The 19498-nt window shown below is 48.3% G+C and overlaps 1 protein-coding gene across 4 annotated transcripts in view; it reads left to right on the top strand.

The window, feature by feature from the left end:
* SNX30 (sorting nexin family member 30) overlaps window positions 1-19498 on the top strand; it is a 116053-nt gene that overhangs the window by 42762 nt on the left and 53793 nt on the right. The window contains exon 1 of one of the 4 annotated variants that reach the window (XR_012800376.1): window positions 1366-5230. The exons of 2 other annotated variants lie outside the window; for them this stretch is intronic. Coding sequence is in view for 1 of the 2 variants with exons in the window: in XM_075593834.1 (XP_075449949.1) it covers window positions 15418-15603 (186 nt within the window). In the remaining variant the exon portion in view is untranslated. Of the gene's footprint in view, window positions 1-1365; window positions 5231-14795; window positions 15604-19498 lie in introns of those variants that run through there. One more of the 4 variants, XM_075593834.1, reaches the window with a different exon arrangement.

The raw sequence follows: 19498 nt of genomic DNA, 5'->3' as shown, positions 1-19498 counted from the left end.
GCCAGTCTCGGGTATTAATTGGTGTGATATGCCCTGTAATTTTTCATTGTGTGAAAGTGTACCAATTATGCCATGCCATTTTTCAGTGTGTAAACTTATGTCAAGGTATGTCGTTCCCCAAGCGAGGGCGTTGGATTTTCACCAGGGGGAAAGTGTAAGGGGGTCACCCCCGGTTCCCCTGATTTTCCTTTGCCCCCTGCCTTACCCCTGTGGCAGTGGGGGAAGGGGACGGCGACTTCTCCCGGCGGGCACCGCCCTCTTGGTTTTGGCGCGAGCTTCGCCCATGCGCAGTAAAGATCGCGCACGCGGTCCCCATAGAAAAGAGCTTTGCCAAGGACTACAATTCCCAGCAGCCTCTGGGGACTGCACTTTCACCCTTGTCACAGGCAGCATTGAAGCCAATAGAGCTGGCAGATTCTCATGCTGCAGAGTTGCAACAATGTTGTGTGCAGACAGGGTTTTTGTCAGTTGCAGCACGTTAGGCAGTCAGGAAGAAGCAGAGCAAGGAGGCAGACAAGGGAAGGAGGTAGGGTACGGGAGAGAGGGATCCCCTGTACTAGCCAGCACCCCCTTGGCCCAAGATAGCTCTAGTTATCCCATATAGTGAGTGTTGCCAGGGATGCCCTAGAGTAAGGGACCCTGTCACTCAGGTTAGTCAGTTGTTAGTGGGAGTCAGGACTGGGCCTCGTTAGGGGAGTAGGCAGAAGCTTAACCCCTTAGGCCCCAGATAGACTCTCCCTCTCCAGTGTATGGTGTATGTAGGATTGGTTGCTGTGTGTTGTTGCTGCATGTGCTGGGCGCAGTGTGTGCAGCGTGTGTGAAAGTCTGCAGGCTGACGGTGAGAGCTGTGTGTCTGCTGCAGGCTGTTAGGAGTAGCGAGTAGCTAGATGTTAGGGAGGATTAGGGACTTGGGTAGCTAGGGGAGTGGGGCAGGTTAGTACTCCGCAGGCCCTAGGAGATTTCCCCAAGCCACCCCAGGTTGCGGTTCATCAGGGACAGGCCCTAGGTTAGGGTTCCTGTCACGTTAGGGTTAGTTAGGGATAGATAGGGATAGCAGTGGTTGCTGTTCCCGTGATTCGGTTGCTGTTACCGTGAGACGGTGGGACCCTCGTTGGGGTTCCTGGAGAAGTACCTGGATAGGATCAGACGGATGCATCGCACGTCTGACGCTTTGAGAAGAGTGTTGCAGGCCCGAGCATCGGAGTGCTCGGAAGGTACCTCTGAATTATATGTGCACCAACAGGCCTATTAGTTCATAGTGACTGCGCAGTCACCCACGACCTCCGTAGGAGTACGGGACATTGGGTGTGGGGGACTACAGGACACTGGGTGGGAACGCCAGACATTGGGCCTGAGGTGATAAGGTTATGATGTTATGTAAAGTGTGATATGTGTGTTAGTAAAGTCATATAGTTAATATACATGCTGTCGTGTAAGTGATTATTATTGTGATTGTCCTGCGAGGAACCACTCCCCCTCTGGTGGGAGCCATCGCAGGTGGAGGCGCTGTACCGAGAAGATGTTGTAAGTGATCACCCCTAGTATAATTACCCCAGGTTCCCCGTGGCGGAAGCTCAGCCCTCCTGTGAGCCAACAGGTAATGCACCACACCTTTGGTAACACCGTATGTTTCTCCGCTCCCACAGTGTAATCTGCGATTGGGGGGGGGAATACCCGTTACATTTGGAGGCGCTGCTGAGAGTGACCTGGGGTGCCCTGTTTTCATTTTTTTCTAAATTGTGCTATTTTTGTTCGCCATGAAGAAGTCACGTGCTGATTTCCCGGCCGCGCGGGAAAATGTTGCAGACTGTCCGAGCTTGGCGGGAAATCCTAAGCCCCGCCCCCGCCAACTGAATAACTCTGTGCCGAGCCAGAGTCACTCAATGAAAGAGTGTGCTGCCCCTCCTTCAGATTCCACCAGGGGGAGCAAGCACTGTGAGCCTTCACCCGTAACTGCTGTCTCCATCAAAGAAAGTACTGGGGGCAAAGAAAATTGCTCGCCGTCATATGGACTCTGGCCGACGAAGGCCGGGGCCGTATCCTTTTTGTTGTGTCCGTGTATGATAGAATCGTTGAGTCCGTTGGGTAGTATGAACTTTGCTGTTTTGACGTGCCTGATAAGAGGGCGGCTGGAAAACGCAAACGAGGATGGGTGCCGGGAATGTTTCTGTAACAACGGTGACTGCTCCTTTTGTAAATTGGCCTGGGGACGCATATGTGGCTGCTGCAGGATACCGACTCTGCAACCCGTGCCGTTGGCGGTTACAGAACAGTCCGAGGAAGAGGGCACTGTGGCCGACATAAATGAAATAGACTCTTGGTTTCCTGATAAGGGTGATGAAACAGACTGTAAGGGAGTACACCCCAATGTGTATGTGGCCTGGCACGCGCCAGGAGTGAAAGCCCTTACATTAATGTGCACATGCCTGCAAAAAGCTTATGTCCAAGGAGCCGACCTATTTCAGCTACCGCTGGATTTCAAGACCGGCACCGTGGATGGAGAACTGAGCATACAGTATTTTAGCCCCACATGTGACTGTTCTAGAGCGGCATTGGCGTGGGAGCCTCAATGTGAAGATTGCGGTGCCTGGTTCTTAAAACCTATTGTGCCCCAGCCTGAAGAGCCGGTCAGTATAACTAACCCATCTACCCTTCTCATAGACATTTCGGAGGGCCAGTGCGCCCAAGTGAACCTTCTAGACCTGGTTCCTGAGCAGGAACCACAGAACCCGGATCAGCCCATCCTGGAGCCGAGCAACACGTTGGCGGAGGATCCGATCATGATGTTGCCAGCGGACAAGGTTGAATTCCCATCGGTGGCGATGCGCCGACCGGCGAACCACCCCAGCAGTGACACAGAGGAATCACAGGGTAAGGTGTATATACCCCCACCTTCTTCTAGTGAATCCAGCGACCCGTCACTTGTGGTGATGCGCCTGCCGGCGGACCACTTTAGTGACACCAATGAACACACTATCTCGGCGAATGCAGAGCCTGCTGTGGGCCCGTGTGCCCTAGAGGAAGTGTGTCCCGATGTTGCGGACCCTGCTGTGGGCCCGTGTGCCCTACAATGGTCAGTCCGACCTACTACAGAGGTACCATCGGTCCTAGGCTTGGGACCAGTACCTACAGACGACAAGGGTGAGTCGACTGCCCCAGGGGTGTTGGGGGTGAGCCTCCAGGTGACCGCGGAGCACGATGGCTCCTTAAGTCTGGTCGCCCGGGCGAAGGGCTCCCCTCTGCATCGCGTCCTGGTGGAGGTGTCCTCATTGGAAGGTAGCTGTCCAGAGAAGAGAGTGGACCAGTGTCTACCGTCGATCCTTCCGGAAGAAGGGAAGCCCATCGTCAGCCAGCAGAGTGGTAAGGAACCCCCTTGTTCCCCACCGATTCCGATGGAGGTGGCCATGAAGAAGGCCAAAGCTACGGTTCCTGAGCGGAGTGTGAGCCCGTGTGCTCCGACGCAAGTGGTCCCAGGACTGGGATCCAACGCTCCCGAAGTTCGAGTCAGTGAGTGGACTGTCCCAGAAGAATTGGGGACAGGTCCCGATACCGCCAAGGTGGGAACTGACAGCGTCCCCGAGGACCTGTTGGCCACCGTGAATCACCGCAGGGGTAAGGTGTCTACTCTTTCCCCCCTGCCAGGTGAAACCGAGACATTGTCCCGTGCTAGCTTCTCAGTGGAAGCCTCACAAAAATATGGGGACAAAGACTGTGGAGAGAGATCCAGGGAGACTGGCCTCCTTTAAGCCCAAAAACGAGCGCCCCATTCCTCAGGTAGTGGACCGCGGGAAAGGTCCTGGCCTCCTGGTCTACCGCATCCAAGCCGCGGATGACCGGGTAAAGGCCTGCTTAAAAGACGTTGTGCTACTCCTTCCACCAGGGGGAGGAAGTAGCGAAGAGCCAGTGACTGTTTCCCCAGAGCGTGCTCAACAGGAGATTTTGCTGGGGGAGGCTCACGGGCGCAAAAGTGAGGTACCCTCACATGTTCAGTTCGGGGCACCCCACACATGGTCTCAGCCAGTCTCGGGTATTAATTGGTGTGATATGCCCTGTAATTTTTCATTGTGTGAAAGTGTACCAATTATGCCATGCCATTTTTCAGTGTGTAAACTTATGTCAAGGTATGTCGTTCCCCAAGCGAGGGCGTTGGATTTTCACCAGGGGGAGAGTGTAAGGGGGTCACCCCCGGTTCCCCTGATTTTCCTTTGCCCCCTGCCTTACCCCTGTGGCAGTGGGGGAAGGGGACGGCGACTTCTCCCGGCGGGCACCGCCCTCTTGGTTTTGGCGCGAGCTTCGCCCATGCGCAGTAAAGATCGCGCACGCGGTCCCCATAGAAAAGAGCTTTGCCAAGGACTACAATTCCCAGCAGCCTCTGGGGACTGCACTTTCACCCTTGTCACAGGCAGCATTGAAGCCAATAGAGCTGGCAGATTCTCATGCTGCAGAGTTGCAACAATGTTGTGTGCAGACAGGGTTTTTGTCAGTTGCAGCACGTTAGGCAGTCAGGAAGAAGTAGAGCAAGGAGGCAGACAAGGGAAGGAGGTAGGGTACGGGAGAGAGGGATCCCCTGTACTAGCCAGCACCCCCTTGGCCCAAGATAGCTCTAGTTATCCCATATAGTGAGTGTTGCCGGGGATGCCCTAGAGTAAGGGACCCTGTCACTCAGGTTAGTCAGTTGTTAGTGGGAGTCAGGACTGGGCCTCGTTAGGGGAGTAGGCAGAAGCTTAACCCCTTAGGCCCCAGATAGACTCTCCCTCTCCAGTGTATGGTGTATGTAGGATTGGTTGCTGTGTGTTGTTGCTGCATGTGCTGGGCGCAGTGTGTGCAGCGTGTGTGAAAGTCTGCAGGCTGACGGTGAGAGCTGTGTGTCTGCTGCAGGCTGTTAGGAGTAGCGAGTAGCTAGATGTTAGGGAGGATTAGGGACTTGGGTAGCTAGGGGAGTGGGGCAGGTTAGTACTCCGCAGGCCCTAGGAGATTTCCCCAAGCCACCCCAGGTTGCGGTTCATCAGGGACAGGCCCTAGGTTAGGGTTCCTGTCACGTTAGGGTTAGTTAGGGATAGATAGGGATAGCGGCGGTTGCTGTTCCCGTGATTCGGTTGCTGTTACCGTGAGACGGTGGGACCCTCGTTGGGGTTCCTGGAGAAGTACCTGGATAGGATCAGACGGATGCATCGCACGTCTGACCCTTTGAGAAGAGTGTTGCAGGCCCGAGCATCGGAGTGCTCGGAAGGTACCTCTGAATTATATGTGCACCAACAGGCCTATAAGTTCATAGTGACTGCGCAGTCACCCACGACCTCCGTAGGAGTACGGGACATTGGGTGTGGGGGACTACAGGACACTGGGTGGGAACGCCAGACATTGGGCCTGAGGTGATAAGGTTATGATGTTATGTAAAGTGTGATATGTGTGTTAGTAAAGTCATATAGTTAATATACATGCTGTCGTGTAAGTGATTATTATTGTGATTGTCCTGCGAGGAACCACTCCCCCTCTGGTGGGAGCCATCGCAGGTGGAGGCGCTGTACCGAGAAGATGTTGTAAGTGATCACCCCTAGTATAATTACCCCAGGTTCCCTGTGGCGGAAGCTCAGCCCTCCTGTGAGCCAACAGGTAATGCACCACACCTATGGTAACACCGTATGTTTCTCCGCTCCCACAGTGTAATCTGCGATTGGGGGGGGGAATACCCGTTACATTTGGAGGCGCTGCTGAGAGTGACCTGGGGTGCCCTGTTTTCATTTTTTTCTAAATTGTGCTATTTTTGTTCGCCATGAAGAAGTCACGTGCTGATTTCCCGGCCGCGCGGGAAAATGTTGCAGACTGTCCGAGCTTGGCGGGAAATCCTAAGCCCCGCCCCCGCCAACTGAATAACTCTGTGCCGAGCCAGAGTCACTCAATGAAAGAGTGTGCTGCCCCTCCTTCAGATTCCACCAGGGGGAGCAAGCACTGTGAGCCTTCACCCGTAACTGCTGTCTCCATCAAAGAAAGTACTGGGGGCAAAGAAAATTGCTCGCCGTCATATGGACTCTGGCCGACGAAGGCCGGGGCCGTATCCTTTTTGTTGTGTCCGTGTATGATAGAATCGTTGAGTCCGTTGGGTAGTATGAACTTTGCTGTTTTGACGTGCCTGATAAGAGGGCGGCTGGAAAACGCAAACGAGGATGGGTGCCGGGAATGTTTCTGTAACAACGGTGACTGCTCCTTTTGTAAATTGGCCACCCACATGCAAGTATCTTAACTGGTATATACCAGTTTTTAACTGCACTAAGTTACATAAGCTTATGCTTAGTTTATTAACCCCTTCAGGGTATATTTCACATAACATTTGTATGCAGTTAGCATAGGGACCTGCTACTGAGACTTACCTTGAAGTTGGTTAGCAGGCTTGTCATTATTTGATCAAAGGATGTAACCAAAAGTCTCATTTGTCTTACAGACTTAGGTTACACTATGTATATTTATTTACCCATTTATTGTTAGCCCAATGGGAGAAGCGCAGGGATTCACTTTGTTTTTTCACATATGTATGGCCAATACATGGCCATGGCTTTTCACCAGCAGCATACTGCTTACACGGGGAAGTGCGGTGAATATATATATTTGTTTTAAGTATGTTTTAGCGCTACTCCTATCCAGATCCTGGAATAGGGCTTTAGCGCAACTTGACAAAGAGAGGAAAGTCAACTAACGCCCAGTAAAAACGCTGTTCTTTAAATGTGATAGTACTGAGCACTCGTCCAGACCCTATAAAGACCTTATTTCAAGTGACAGTAACATCAAGTTTAGCTATAACTAACTTGAAACATTCGTGGATATGCGATATTATGATGACGCCCCATTTTCATATAATTTGCATGTCCATTATAGTTTACCCTTTGCTCTTTACAAGAAAAAACATGACTTAAAGCTATGTTACTATCCTTTGAAGATACTGTTAGTTTTAACATGATGTTAAGTTAGAATAACGTCACGTCAAGTGACTTAACTGAGCTTTGTGAATCGGGGCCTTTCAGAGTTTACGCTTCTAATTTAATTTCTGATGTTGTTTCTTTATTCTACATTGTATGATTATTGTGTCACAGGCATAGCCATCTATTCAAACTCATTAGGAGGAGAACATCTTAATTGTTTGCACACCTAAACACTGTAACATCCCCAATAGACTTTAGTTGGTGACTATATATTTGATGCCTTACAAATTTATAATTTTATCATGCAATGATAGTATTTTTAAACCATTTTTTAACGTTTACTCTGACAATGTAAACATTATATCCTAATGTTCAGGCTGTTTTACAACCTACTTCCTATCTCTGCATTATCATTGACTCTTTTCCTAATAACCAGGGCTCAAAAGTGGGAGGGACTGAACAAATCTTGTTACCTAATAAAATAATAAGGGGGCTACGCACTAAGCAGTGAAAAGACCTTTTACGAGCGATAAGTGGCTTTTAAGACCGATACTGCATGTCGCGCGATTCACAAAGTAGTGATAACACTGCAGTATCGCTCTTAAAAGGCATTTTTCAAGGAAAACGCGCTGTTTTTTTGCCAGTCAGCGCGATTCACTAAGCAGTGATAAGTGTATTGCACTTTAAAAACTCAGCATTTCTTTTCACCAGCTAAAAGCTGGCGCAAAAGAAATGGAAACAGTCAGAAAATCTTTGTTTACCTTTTTTTCAGCACCGCATTGATACAACAGGCTGGTGGATGTCCCTGGGTGATCTCTGCAGGTGTCAATGGGCCCTTGGGAGATCCCCGCGGGAGTCTGGGGCCCTCGGGTGATCCCAGTGGGAGTCCGGGGATCCCTGCTGGCCTGCGGTACCAATGCTGTGCCCAAAAAAACCACAAAGGCCAATACTTTTAAATAAATACACCCCTCTCCCCCCCACCCGCCCCCTAGCACATACAGTACAATAATGGGCAAAATTACTGTTATCCAGATATGGATAATAGTGCATTTGCCCATTTAAAATACATTAAGCAGCATAAATAAAGTAAATAAATGTTGCCCTAACCCCTGCCTGGCTGCCACGATGAAGACCGTCCTCATCCTCATCACCGTCCTCATCCTCATCACCATCCATGTCCTCCGGTGCCACAAACAATACAGAACAATAAAAAAAAAGACAATCTAATGTCCTCTATCCCCTTAATCACTTTAGCGGTTAGTAACCTCTATAGTAATTAAGGGGTTAAAGCTGCAGTTCAGTCATTTATTTATTTATTTATTTACTTCAATAGTTTCATGTGGGCAATATCTAATTACCTAAACTGCATAGCTGCCGGCCAATTCGTTCTCCGTCTATTGATCGACAAAGTTTGGCGACATCTTTAAATATGGGGAATGTAAATCGTTGCTATAGGAATAAGCATGCTTGTTAAAATAGAATACAAGAAAATTGGTCTTTCAAAGTTGTTTTTATTAAAACAGAAAATGCTAAAAGTATTTTTTCTTACTACAGAACTGATTTATTAAAAAAAACACACATGCAGGATATTGCCTGAACTGCAGATTTAACTGACCCTCTCCCACTACCCACCCTGGAGGCCTAAGCACCCTCCCCAGGCAACGACCCCCACCCTTCACCCATTCATTGGTACAGTGGGTACATCATGCCCATATAATATGGGCATGATTTACCACTATAGCAAGAAATGGCGAAGGAATAAAAAAACAGTCCCAAATAAAACATGTGTTCAGGGACATCCTAAAGGAGAAGACCTGCTGTATTATCTATGCTGCTGAATAGTGAAGACAAATAAAGAGGCTGCTGTATTTTACCTATACCTCCTGCCTGTAATTGAAGTATATTGGGAGGAGGGGAACGAGTTATTTTGCGAATACTTCACCCTATACAACTGGGGGCTGCACAAGATGGAGGCGCTGCACCTGTAATTCGGATTGGGGCACAACCCCAGAAGCCTGTCCTGTTATCCCCCATGCCATCGCGGGAGACTCTGGCCCCCTGTTGCCAGCAGGTATGCACCACACTGTAGGATGTAACCAGAGCAGTACATTCCCTAGAATACCCTATGTGAGATGGGGGGGGGGGAGGGTTACATATATATATGTACCCCATATCCTCCATTTTCTGGCACAAATTTCTGTTGTCTCTTCACTTCTGAGACCTACACGGAGGAAACCGAGGAGTCTGGAGCCTAATCATACAAGTAGAAGTGCATGCTGTAACACAGTAATCCCAACTCTGCAACATATATGCAGGCCCCTCACACATGGCCGTGTGAGTGTTTGATTTAAATACTATTTTATTCATCCTATACCCTTTTCCCACGCTGCATCCACCGGCTAATATAAAGTGGAAGTATATGCCGTAACAGAGTTATCCAACTTTGCAACATATGCGTAGGCCACTCACACATGGCCGTGTGAGTGTTTCATTCGAATATTTATCATTACCCCATTCTGTTCCCCTTTTCCCTATTTTCGTCATTGCAATCATTATATATGTTTGTAAGGAGTCATCACAGACACGTTACTAATGTTTTTATAGTCTCTCTTTGTGCGCTCACTGACATCCTGCCTCTACCTATCATATGCAGATTCAGGGAAGATCCTCTCTCAGTTGAGCAGCAGCAAAAGTTTGGGGCCAGTATATTCTAATACTTTTTGGTCTTCTTCTTTTGTTCACCACGTATCTCTCACGGGGAGGTGGGAAAGAGAGCAGCAAGGGAGCGCCAAGGAGGTAAAGGTGAGCGTTGCCCCCCGGTCATGACGGCCCCACGCATAAGGCTAAGGGACTGCTATCTGTCCTTTTCTCATTTTTCTGTATATCATGGATATCCTGTTCTGAGTATCTGTACCAAGGAGCACTATTTTTCAAGCATCTTCTTTTCTATGGAATTTGAATCTGTGAGTTTTCTGGGCAGCAGGAACTATCAAATGAAAATCACAATTCGATACAGATTTGAGACTTTGGATGTGACGTTTATATTTTCATACTTTCGGTAGTATTGTTAATTGATGCATTATTTCATATATATATTTTTTAAACATTGATATTTAAGTAGGCACTGGGTGTCACCACACACTAATCAGTCGCACACCATAATCAGGTGGAGCGCTGTTTTGTGTTCCTCTCATTACAAGTAAGAAACTGACTTATTAACGAAGCAATAATAGAAATGTATACTATTATAATATAAGTGTTAAGAAGCGGTCATAAATATATTTTTTAATTACATGTCATAAATATGACATTGTAAGCAAGTGAAATCAACCTTTCTTTTTTTTCAATGTGAAACAATGTACTGAAGTAAAATAAATAATCATTATGTAACGGTGGGAGATTCTACCATTACAGCGTGTGTGGCGCATGCTAGCTGTTGGTAAGCAGGAGGGCTGAGTGGTGCGCCGATGTTTGTGGGGACACAGGACAAGCTTCTGGGGTACATACCCCGACATAGATCTCTAGTGGTACAGCGCCTCCTTCTGCCGCCGGATGTATGAACACAATCCCCCTCTCCTTTCCCAGGAAGATCACACACCAGCCAGGAGGTATAATAACTGGAACAGTTTATTCTGTTCAGCTCAATGCAGTCACAGCAGGCCACTGCCCTATGCAGTCTCTGGTGTTATATCCAGCTGTAGGATGGTCCCTGGACCTGCACTACGGGTCAAGGGCCCCCTGTAACGCATAGCTCACCACAAATGAAGCGCGACCGCGGTGCTGAGGTAGGGGATTGGATAACGCCGACCCACAGCCACGCGGGCGCGTCTAGGATGTAGAGTAGTCATTCAAGCCAGGTCAGGGTTATAGATTGGAGAATGGTTAAGGTACTTGCCAAGTTCAGGAGTGGAGAGTTTCGGATCGTCGTAATTCAGCCAGATTCAGGATTGGAGAGTAACGGATAGTCGGGGTACGTAGCCAGGTTCAGGATAGGAGAATGTTGGATTGTTGGAGTACTTAGCCAAGGTCAGGACTGGAGACGGGAGAATCGTCGTACAAGCCGGATCAGGAGTAGAGAGAAGCGGAGTCCAAGGAGCTAGCAGGGTTCAGGCAACAAGAGGTTAAACAGCATACAAGGCAAGGCAGGATTCAGCAACAAGGACGTGGCAAGGCACGGCGTCACAATAACTATGCTCAGAAATGACTGACTGCAGTCAGGGTATATATAGGAGGAGCCTCCAATAGCCAGCCAGGGAGGAACCAGGAAGTGAGAGTTGATTGGCTGCTGGTGCACATAGGTGTGTCCTATGATGCAGCCTAATCAGGGTTGAGGGTGAACTGCTCGCGTGCCGTCCTGCGTGCGTCACGGAGGCCAGGGGGCGGAGTTTAGAGCGCGCATCACTCCCACGCCAATTCCTGGGACCAGAGGGGGCGGAGCCAGTCGCGTGCCGACCCGCGCCCGTCACGGAGGTCAGAGGGCGGGGCCTGACTCTTGCATCAGCAGGGAGGCTGGCAGAACGTCCACGTCGTGTGACAGTGATGGGGGTGGGGTCTGAATCAGCGGGAGATTATACAGAGTGCGCAAGATCCGCGCGCGCGTACTGGGACCAAGAAACCGTGCATGCTGGGTATCCATCACGGATGGCTTGTTGAAGTGAGGCGACAGTCTGCGACCGCCAGGATGGCGAATCCTCACACTCCCGCAGCAGTCCTTGCTTTTCCCTGATCCTCCAGGATCAGGGGAAAGGTGCACACTGACTCTCCCCTAAAGGGAAGAGGAACAGGGAAGACCAGTATTCAGGCAACCTGTGTGTGACCTGCCTCTCTCAAGTGGGGAGAGGCACTGAAGTGGTACTCACCAGAGTGGGAATCGGCCATTCCTTGTCCGCCCTGGTGGTCGCATTGGTAGTGATGTCATCGCTGGAGGGTCTCGCGAGATCCGGTACAAGTTCAGGTCCCGCACCGGAAGTACGTCCACGTGGGTGTCGCGATTCCGGCAGGAATCCGTTCCTCCTAGGTCTCCGCAGCACATGGTTAGCTGTCTACCAAGAGTAGATTATACCCCAGGTGTCACGCTGTTCTGCCCGCAGACCAGACTAACCCCCAATATTGAGGTGGAGAGTGAGTAACCACGCAACCGCAGTAGTGAGAGCGTGCCCGGAGTGTGGATTTGGTAGCATGGTCAAGACCAGGGGTACCAGGGTTGGTAGTGTTACTTGCCAGATCCGGGCATAGAGAAGGAGCCGTAGTAGGGTCCGAAGCCAAGGTCGAGGGTAACAGAGTTCCGGATAGTAGAGGTCCAAGTGCCGAGTTTGAGGGGGCCCAAGAGGTAAGCGTGGACGAGTGGAAGCCGAGGTCGTAGAGCCAGAGAGGGTAGGAAGACAAGCCGGTTCGGTAACAAAGCTGAAACAGAGAGAGCTAGGCACAGTATCCAACAGCACTAGGCAGACGAACTATGCAGAGCGAGGTTGGAGAGGAATCACAGATGTAATAAAGTGAGGAGGGCCAATGGGAGGAAGGGGCAGGGGCAGAGGCGCGCCCAGGAGCCCTTTGTGATAGGGCAGGGGTTAATGACCTGGTTTGCTGCAGGTGAACAGTAGGAGGACGTGACCCTGAGAGCTGGGACGGCCGGGGGGCGGAGCTACACGGCCGGTGCAGTGAATAAATTAAGTTGAGAGGCGCGCGCCCTTTAAGAGAAGCGGGCGTGTCCAGCAGTAGCGTTGGCGGCATGCGTGAGAGCGTGAGAGCCGCGGGGGGGCGGAGGAACAGCCCGCGATGCCGAGCAGGGGCGGAGGAGACCGCAGCCAGCGGTACAGGTAAGGAAGGGCAGTGCCGAGGGCGGCGTGTGCCCTGATTCCTGACACCAGGCTAGCAAAGCTCTCTCCGGTACGCTGCACTCGTTCACGTTCCATCACAAGGACTCTGTGGTTCACTGTGTGTCGACGACTAGTAGTATCTGGTGGAGCTCTTCAGGCGGAGAGGTAAAGGCACCTGAATACGACAGGCACCCCTCCTTTGACATTCCCGTCACAGTAATTTAACACCACCCCGGTGATTCCAGACAAACACTAGTCTCCTTCCTTCCTCCTGGCTCCTGGCAACTATATCAGGCCTCAGGGTGACTAAAAACAGCAATAGTCTTTTACCTCACACAGTTCACCCTGTGGATCAGCGTAGGCTGCAGATCACTGGACACTACACCTAGCCTCCCTTTCTCATCAGCACTTGCTCTGGAAGTGTACCTTGTAACTTCCAGCCTTGCGTCGCTGAAAGCCTGTCCTGTCGCTGATCTCAGCAGAGCCTCCAAATGTAACAGTGTTTCGCCCACCAAATGGGAGATTCTGCCATTACAGCGTGTGTGATGCATGCTACCTGTTGGCAAGCAGGAGGGCTGAGTTGTGCGCTGATGTTTGTGGGGACACAGGTCAAGCTTCTGGGGTACATACCCGACATAGATCTCTAGGTGGTACAGCGCCTACATCTGCCGCAGGCTCCAGATGTATGGAGGCGATCTCCTACGATAGAACACAGTCCCCTCTCCTTTCCAAAAAAGATCACACACCAGGCAGGAGGTATAATAACTGGAATGGTTTATTCTGTTCAGATCAATGCAGTCACAGCAGGCCTCTGCCCTATGCAGTCTCTGGTGTTGTATCCAGCTGTAGGATTGTCCCTGGACCTGCACTACGGGTCAAGGGCCCCCGCAGCAGTCCTTGCCCTTCCCTGATCCTCTATCAGGATCAGGGGAAAGGTGCACACTCACTCTCCCCCAAGGGGAAAAGGAACAGGGAAGGCCAATATTCAGGCAACCTGTGTGTGACCTGCCCCTCTCAAGTGGGGAAAGGCACTGATTAAATTTGGGGAATTAATAATAATAATAATAATAATAGCATGTTCTTGTACAGTGCTGCTAGTTTTACGCAGCACTTTACAGAGACATTTTGCAGACACATGTCCCTGCCCCGTGGAGCTTACAATCTATGTTTTTGGTGCCTGAGGCACAGGGAGATAAAGTGACTTGCCCAAGATCACAAGGAGCTGAAACTTCAAACTCAGTGCCAGTCCTTCAAAACCCTGCTTCAAACTCAGTGCCAGTCAGTGTCTTTACTCACTGAGCCACTCCTTCTTAAGTACAGCCAGGGGAAGGGCACCAGGTCTGACCCAGGATTGGGTGTACCCAAGCCTGGTTCCACCTCCTCCCGTCACTCAAGGGCAATGCGGGGAGTGGGGAAAACCCATGATAGGCACTGGCAGGCCTGCTCTTACCAGGGCTTACTGCCAGTGAGGGCAGATTGGTAGCCAAGAACCAGTCCTGGCTACAATTATTTAAAAAAAAATACGTTAAAGAAGTAATGTGCCAAATGATAATGCAATAACAATCTAAAAGAAATAAACATGCATTATATAATAACTAGCACCCATAAAATTTAGGGAGCTGTACCTTAATTAACATTGTTATATAAGCTATGTATTGCTTAACCTGAGGAATAGAGACGAACTCTCTAAGCTTGTCCTATAATATCTTTTGTTAGTTGACATTAAAAAAAAAAGCTATCACCTAATGCACTAATTTACTCTGCACTATCGCAGCCGGACTAACACAGCTACTTCTATATGCTAAACAAAGTGTTTTTTTATTTATTTCATGGACAAACTGTATGAATTTGTAGTAAAATATTATTGTACTTCAGATCTTAAGCAAGGCTTGCGACCAGCCTGCTTTGCATCAGAGGAGCACTGTTCAGGCTCAATGACATGTATGAGGCAAACACTTCCTGCAACACTGGCTTGAGGGTTAACTTCCTGTTAGTCACAGAGAGTGGGAGGGATAGATGAGGAGGAGGGTAAAATCAGGACGGAGGGGGAAAAAAAAGAGAGAGAAAGAGAAACAGGAGGAGTCACGAGAAGAAAAAAAAAGCCTGAAGTGTTACAGCTGTTCCTGCTTCCCTCTGGTCATTTGGACCGCATCCACCCTTATTTCTATTATTATTATTTTGCATAGAGGAACTGAGGAAAAGGAAGGGTAGCGGAAGGCAGAAAGAAAGGGGTTTGGATGACAGAGGCTGCTCTTCTTCACTCCTGGATCAACAAGCCACACACAAAGAGGGAGGGTGCAAGAGATCAGGAGTGAAGAATACAACCCCCACCCCCCCCCAACCAATATTTCAATTCATTCAAGGAAGAAAGAGAAGGTGGCAGGAGGATGATGTGGAAGGAGCTGGACCTTTAATATTAGCAGCTACAAGAGGGGAGCAAAAAGGGGTTGGAGCTGCATTCTCTATATCCACCTCACACCTTTTGCATTTCATTCTTGCAGCACAAATAATCCCTGATCCCCTCTCTGTAAATCTGTGTGTGACCCCTGCATTGATCCTCTCCCTATATATACACTCCACCCACCTCTTGCTATGTATGCAGCTACCTGTCTGTCAATGGCCCTGGCTTATTAAGGTCAGTTTGGTGTCTGCAACTTTTTTTTTTTTTTAAATCTACCTCCCTGAGTATGTCAGGCTCAAGTACCCCAAAGTTTTTGCCCTCCTCTGGGCAGAAATCTCTTCATGACATCAAGCACCCCCTGAGCTGCTCCCCTGGGGCAGAAGAGGAGGCTGCAGGTGGTGAGGGGGCAGTAACCAGTGGCACTCCAAGTCCAGACCTGCCCCACACTGAGCCCACCAGCATTGCAGACAAGGTGAGAGGAGTGGCATCACCACTGAGTATGATGTGTTATGAGTTACATACTCCCTCTGAGTATATGCACACGGGTGACAATTGCTTCTGGGGTATATGCACAGGGGACAACATCTGTGTCTGGGGTAAACGTAGAGGTGGTAATGGTAATAACTGGGGCATACATACAGATGGGGTAACATGTGTAAATGTGGCATGGAATCGTTAAGTTAGTATAACACGCGATGAAAAGAGCAGAAGTGACACAATACGTCTCTGCTTTTGTAGTCTCACTTTTTCAATTGAATGTTTAATTTGTTTTTAGTTCTCCAAAGAGGTGGCATTTCACAATTATCAATGCAAACCCTATGGTAATTGTGACACCTTGCTCTGCTGCTGACTTATAGATATGAACCATTTTTACTACCAAAGGGGCCAGCAATGCATTGCTCCGCGGCGGAAGGGTTAAGGAGCAATCCTCATAACCAGTACAGTGTGCAAGGAACCAGAATTAGTTTGGAAGCTTTAAATGGCAAACACCTATTGCTGCCTTCCTTCCCTATACAGTGCAACAATCTGAAATGCATATTCTGCCCCAAATCAGTATTCTTTGAAGCCGTCTTCCACTTGCTAGGATGCATTCGTTTTAATTGGGACTTTATGCGCCCCTTACCTGAATAAGATGGTTTCACAGCATATTGAATAGGGGCTTTTGATACTGTTAAAGGTAATAAAACCGAAAAGATTTAAAAGCACTAGTTGTCTAATATGCAAGTGATTGTGGGTTGGGGGGTGATATTTAACAGTGCCTTTTTAGGAGATCCTATGGACATATATAAGAAGTATTATGATGATTTAGTTAGGCCTGAATGGTGCAGAACATAGGGACAGATTCATTAAGGGCTAATGTAGGGTATCGTACACCTGGGGTGCGCAAACTATTGGTGCCGCGCCCCCCTGCCTACTCCCCCTGGTGCTCACGTCCCCCTCCCCACCTTCCTTTCTGGCGTGCGGGGGTCATGTGACGTCATGCCATGACCCTACGGCGTCATTTGATGCTGCGTTGCCATGGTGACACGTCGCTGAAGACCCGACTGGCAGCAGGTAAGTAAGTTACAGAGGCCTCACGCCTTCCCCGGCATTTAATTTAAATGCCGTGAGGAAGAGCGCGGGGCCCCTGTAACCATCCGCGCCCCCCCAGCAAAATCTCCAGCCCCCCCTGGGGGACACGCCCCCCAGTTTGCGCACCGCTGTCGTATACCATCCGCTGTTAACTGCTATTCAAGTCGGTGTCAGCTAAGGCCGGATCAAGGGCAATAATTCACATCTGATCTGAGAAAATGGGGACTGCACATGATATTTGGGTTTATAAAAAGTTGACATGAGGCTATTGGAGCAATAAGGCACTATAGAATATCTCACTGACTTCTACAGAATGATAACTAAATCTGCAGTGTTGGAGACGGCAGAAAGATGTGTGTGCTCTTTAAACGAACACTTCGGGGACTTGTGTACTAAAAAAACCAACGTTACTGTTCGGCCCCCAAAAAAGGAAAAAAGTGTCCCAAACCCTGAAAAGTATATTTACATTGCTAGCGCAGAATTTGTGTTTCAAGCAAAAATATATTTGACGCAGAATGGATTAGGTTAACGGAATGTTTTATTTTCACACATAAATAATACACCAAAAAAATGATATTTACTAACTTTAGTTCTAAATTTAAAAAAATACAAACAATTCTATCTTAATTTTAAATGGTATCAGGTATGCAACGCAGGGCCTCAACGTTAATTTAAAACGAGCTATATGTCATGTATGAAGTCTTCATAAATCAGTTATGTAGTATTAGATAATAGTGACTCAATGTCCTAAATTAGTTTTTTTATTTTATTTTATTTAAAGCATCTTTTGATTTTATATTGCAGGCTCTAAAGCTACAGACCAAGCAATATCCTACATGTGTGGTTTTTAAAAACAAATATGTTCTGTACTATGGAAAAATACTTGTAGCATTTAAAAATGTAAAAAAAAACCCTCTAAATTACATTTTTTTTTAATGTCTTATAATGTAACAAGCATGTTTTTTTCTTTCTATAGCAACCATTTACAAAGCCATGTCCCCTTCCTCTTTTGAAACAGGCTCGGGCACACCCCTTTTTGAACCCTCTCTAACATAGCACCAATTGTATCTAGTGACTGCCTGGTCACAAGATCTTCCCAACAGAACTTTGCATCTTTGGTCCTCTTCTTCTGCACTGACCGCAATTTAGTGAACCCCCGTACCCAAATCGTCGCTGTTTGATCACAGGAGAACGGATAGATCTTCAACTTAGCTAATTAGTTATCATTGTGTGGATTGTATTGATTCACATATTAAAACGAAAAATGAATGCATAAATTTAAAAAAAAACAAATGGCAGCTTGGACTGCTGCTTTAACCCACCTCCCAAGCAGTGCAAGATCGTTGTAACACTTTCGTGTTTGGGATAATTTGTTGCCAAAGTACCCAGAAATTTCAGATGTAACTGTAACAATAGATAATGTTACCTTAATAATATAAGGATTCAATGTAGCTGCTGAGTTACACAGACTGAAGCAGCCATTATGTTAGGCACACAATCAGGATTTATAACAGGAGCCCCACCTGATTGCCAGCTTGGGTAAGAATGTAGAATTATACATGGTCACATGCTTCACATTTAACAGTAATAAAAAAAGAAGAAACATTAACAAGTAGTATTGCTACTTTAACCTCCTGTTTTCATTTCACTATTTTATCAGTGTTGACACCGAAGCACTAATTGAGGCTCGTTCTGGCTTCTTCAGATGCTGCCTAAAAATCCACTCTTACTCGCTTACAATACTTGATGTTTATTAATTATATTGTGAACATGGTTGAAAGGAATCAACATTTCTGGTCTTGTATCTCAATATCAAAGAGTATGGCTATGTGTTTTTATTATTTATTTTTTAATTAAAGTGGTGCATTTCTTAATTTTAAAGGACTTTCCACTAATGCATATGCAAACATTGTCATTGAAACATACTTAACTTATTGCATGTTTTTGTAAGTACGCAGATTTAGCCTTTAACAAATGCCCAAGTGTTTCTGAAAATGAATTTACAGCAAGATTAATTCAATCTTGTCCGTTTCGACTGTTATCGACCTGAAGACTCCCTTTGACTTCAGTGGGCGCTTTTTGAATAACAGGGTGGTCGGCCGCTCAGAGTATATAGATTAAGGCCACGTTCAGGGTAGAAGCGAGCGCGCAGGCGTCGGGCACTCATGCTGATCGGGCGATTCCTGGCCAGCTACTTGGGCGTAGGGGAGGCGTGTGCCTCTGACATCACGTGAGCGATTTGCCCTCATTGGCTGAACCACGCACGTGACCAGGGCAAGCGCGACAAATAGAAAAATATTTGTCTTGCCAAGCATCGCGTGCGTGCGCGCAGCTTGGGAATAACAATTTAATTCACTTGTTTTGATCACGTGCTTGCGAGCTGCGCAATCAAAACAATGTAAATACATTGGAGCGTCCATACTGCGCGCACACATGAGCGTGAGTAGGAGCGATGCGTGCGGAGACTAACTTTTTTGTCTGAGGGATGCTGGGGTCATATACGCGGTTCAGCCAATGAGGGTGACCGCTCACGGGCACGCCCTCGCCACACCCCCATCACGCAACACTGCACGGATCTCGGCGCAATCAGCATGGACGCTGCCTAAGGCTGGGGCCATGGTGTCGCAAACCATGTGGAGGCGTCCGCACGCTGAGCGATCAGATTGCCTTAAGAGAGTGATTGTGTCCATGCGGCGTGTGGGCGTAAGCGAGAGGGGGCGCGCGTTGCGCAATAAATCAATTGAAACTGATTTCTTGGCGCGACAGGTCGGTCACGTGAGCGGTTCGCCCAATGT

Source organism: Ascaphus truei, chromosome 1, assembly GCF_040206685.1.
Source record: "Ascaphus truei isolate aAscTru1 chromosome 1, aAscTru1.hap1, whole genome shotgun sequence".
NCBI lineage: Eukaryota > Metazoa > Chordata > Amphibia > Anura > Ascaphidae > Ascaphus > Ascaphus truei.
This window is presented reverse-complemented; position numbering and strand designations above follow the sequence as displayed.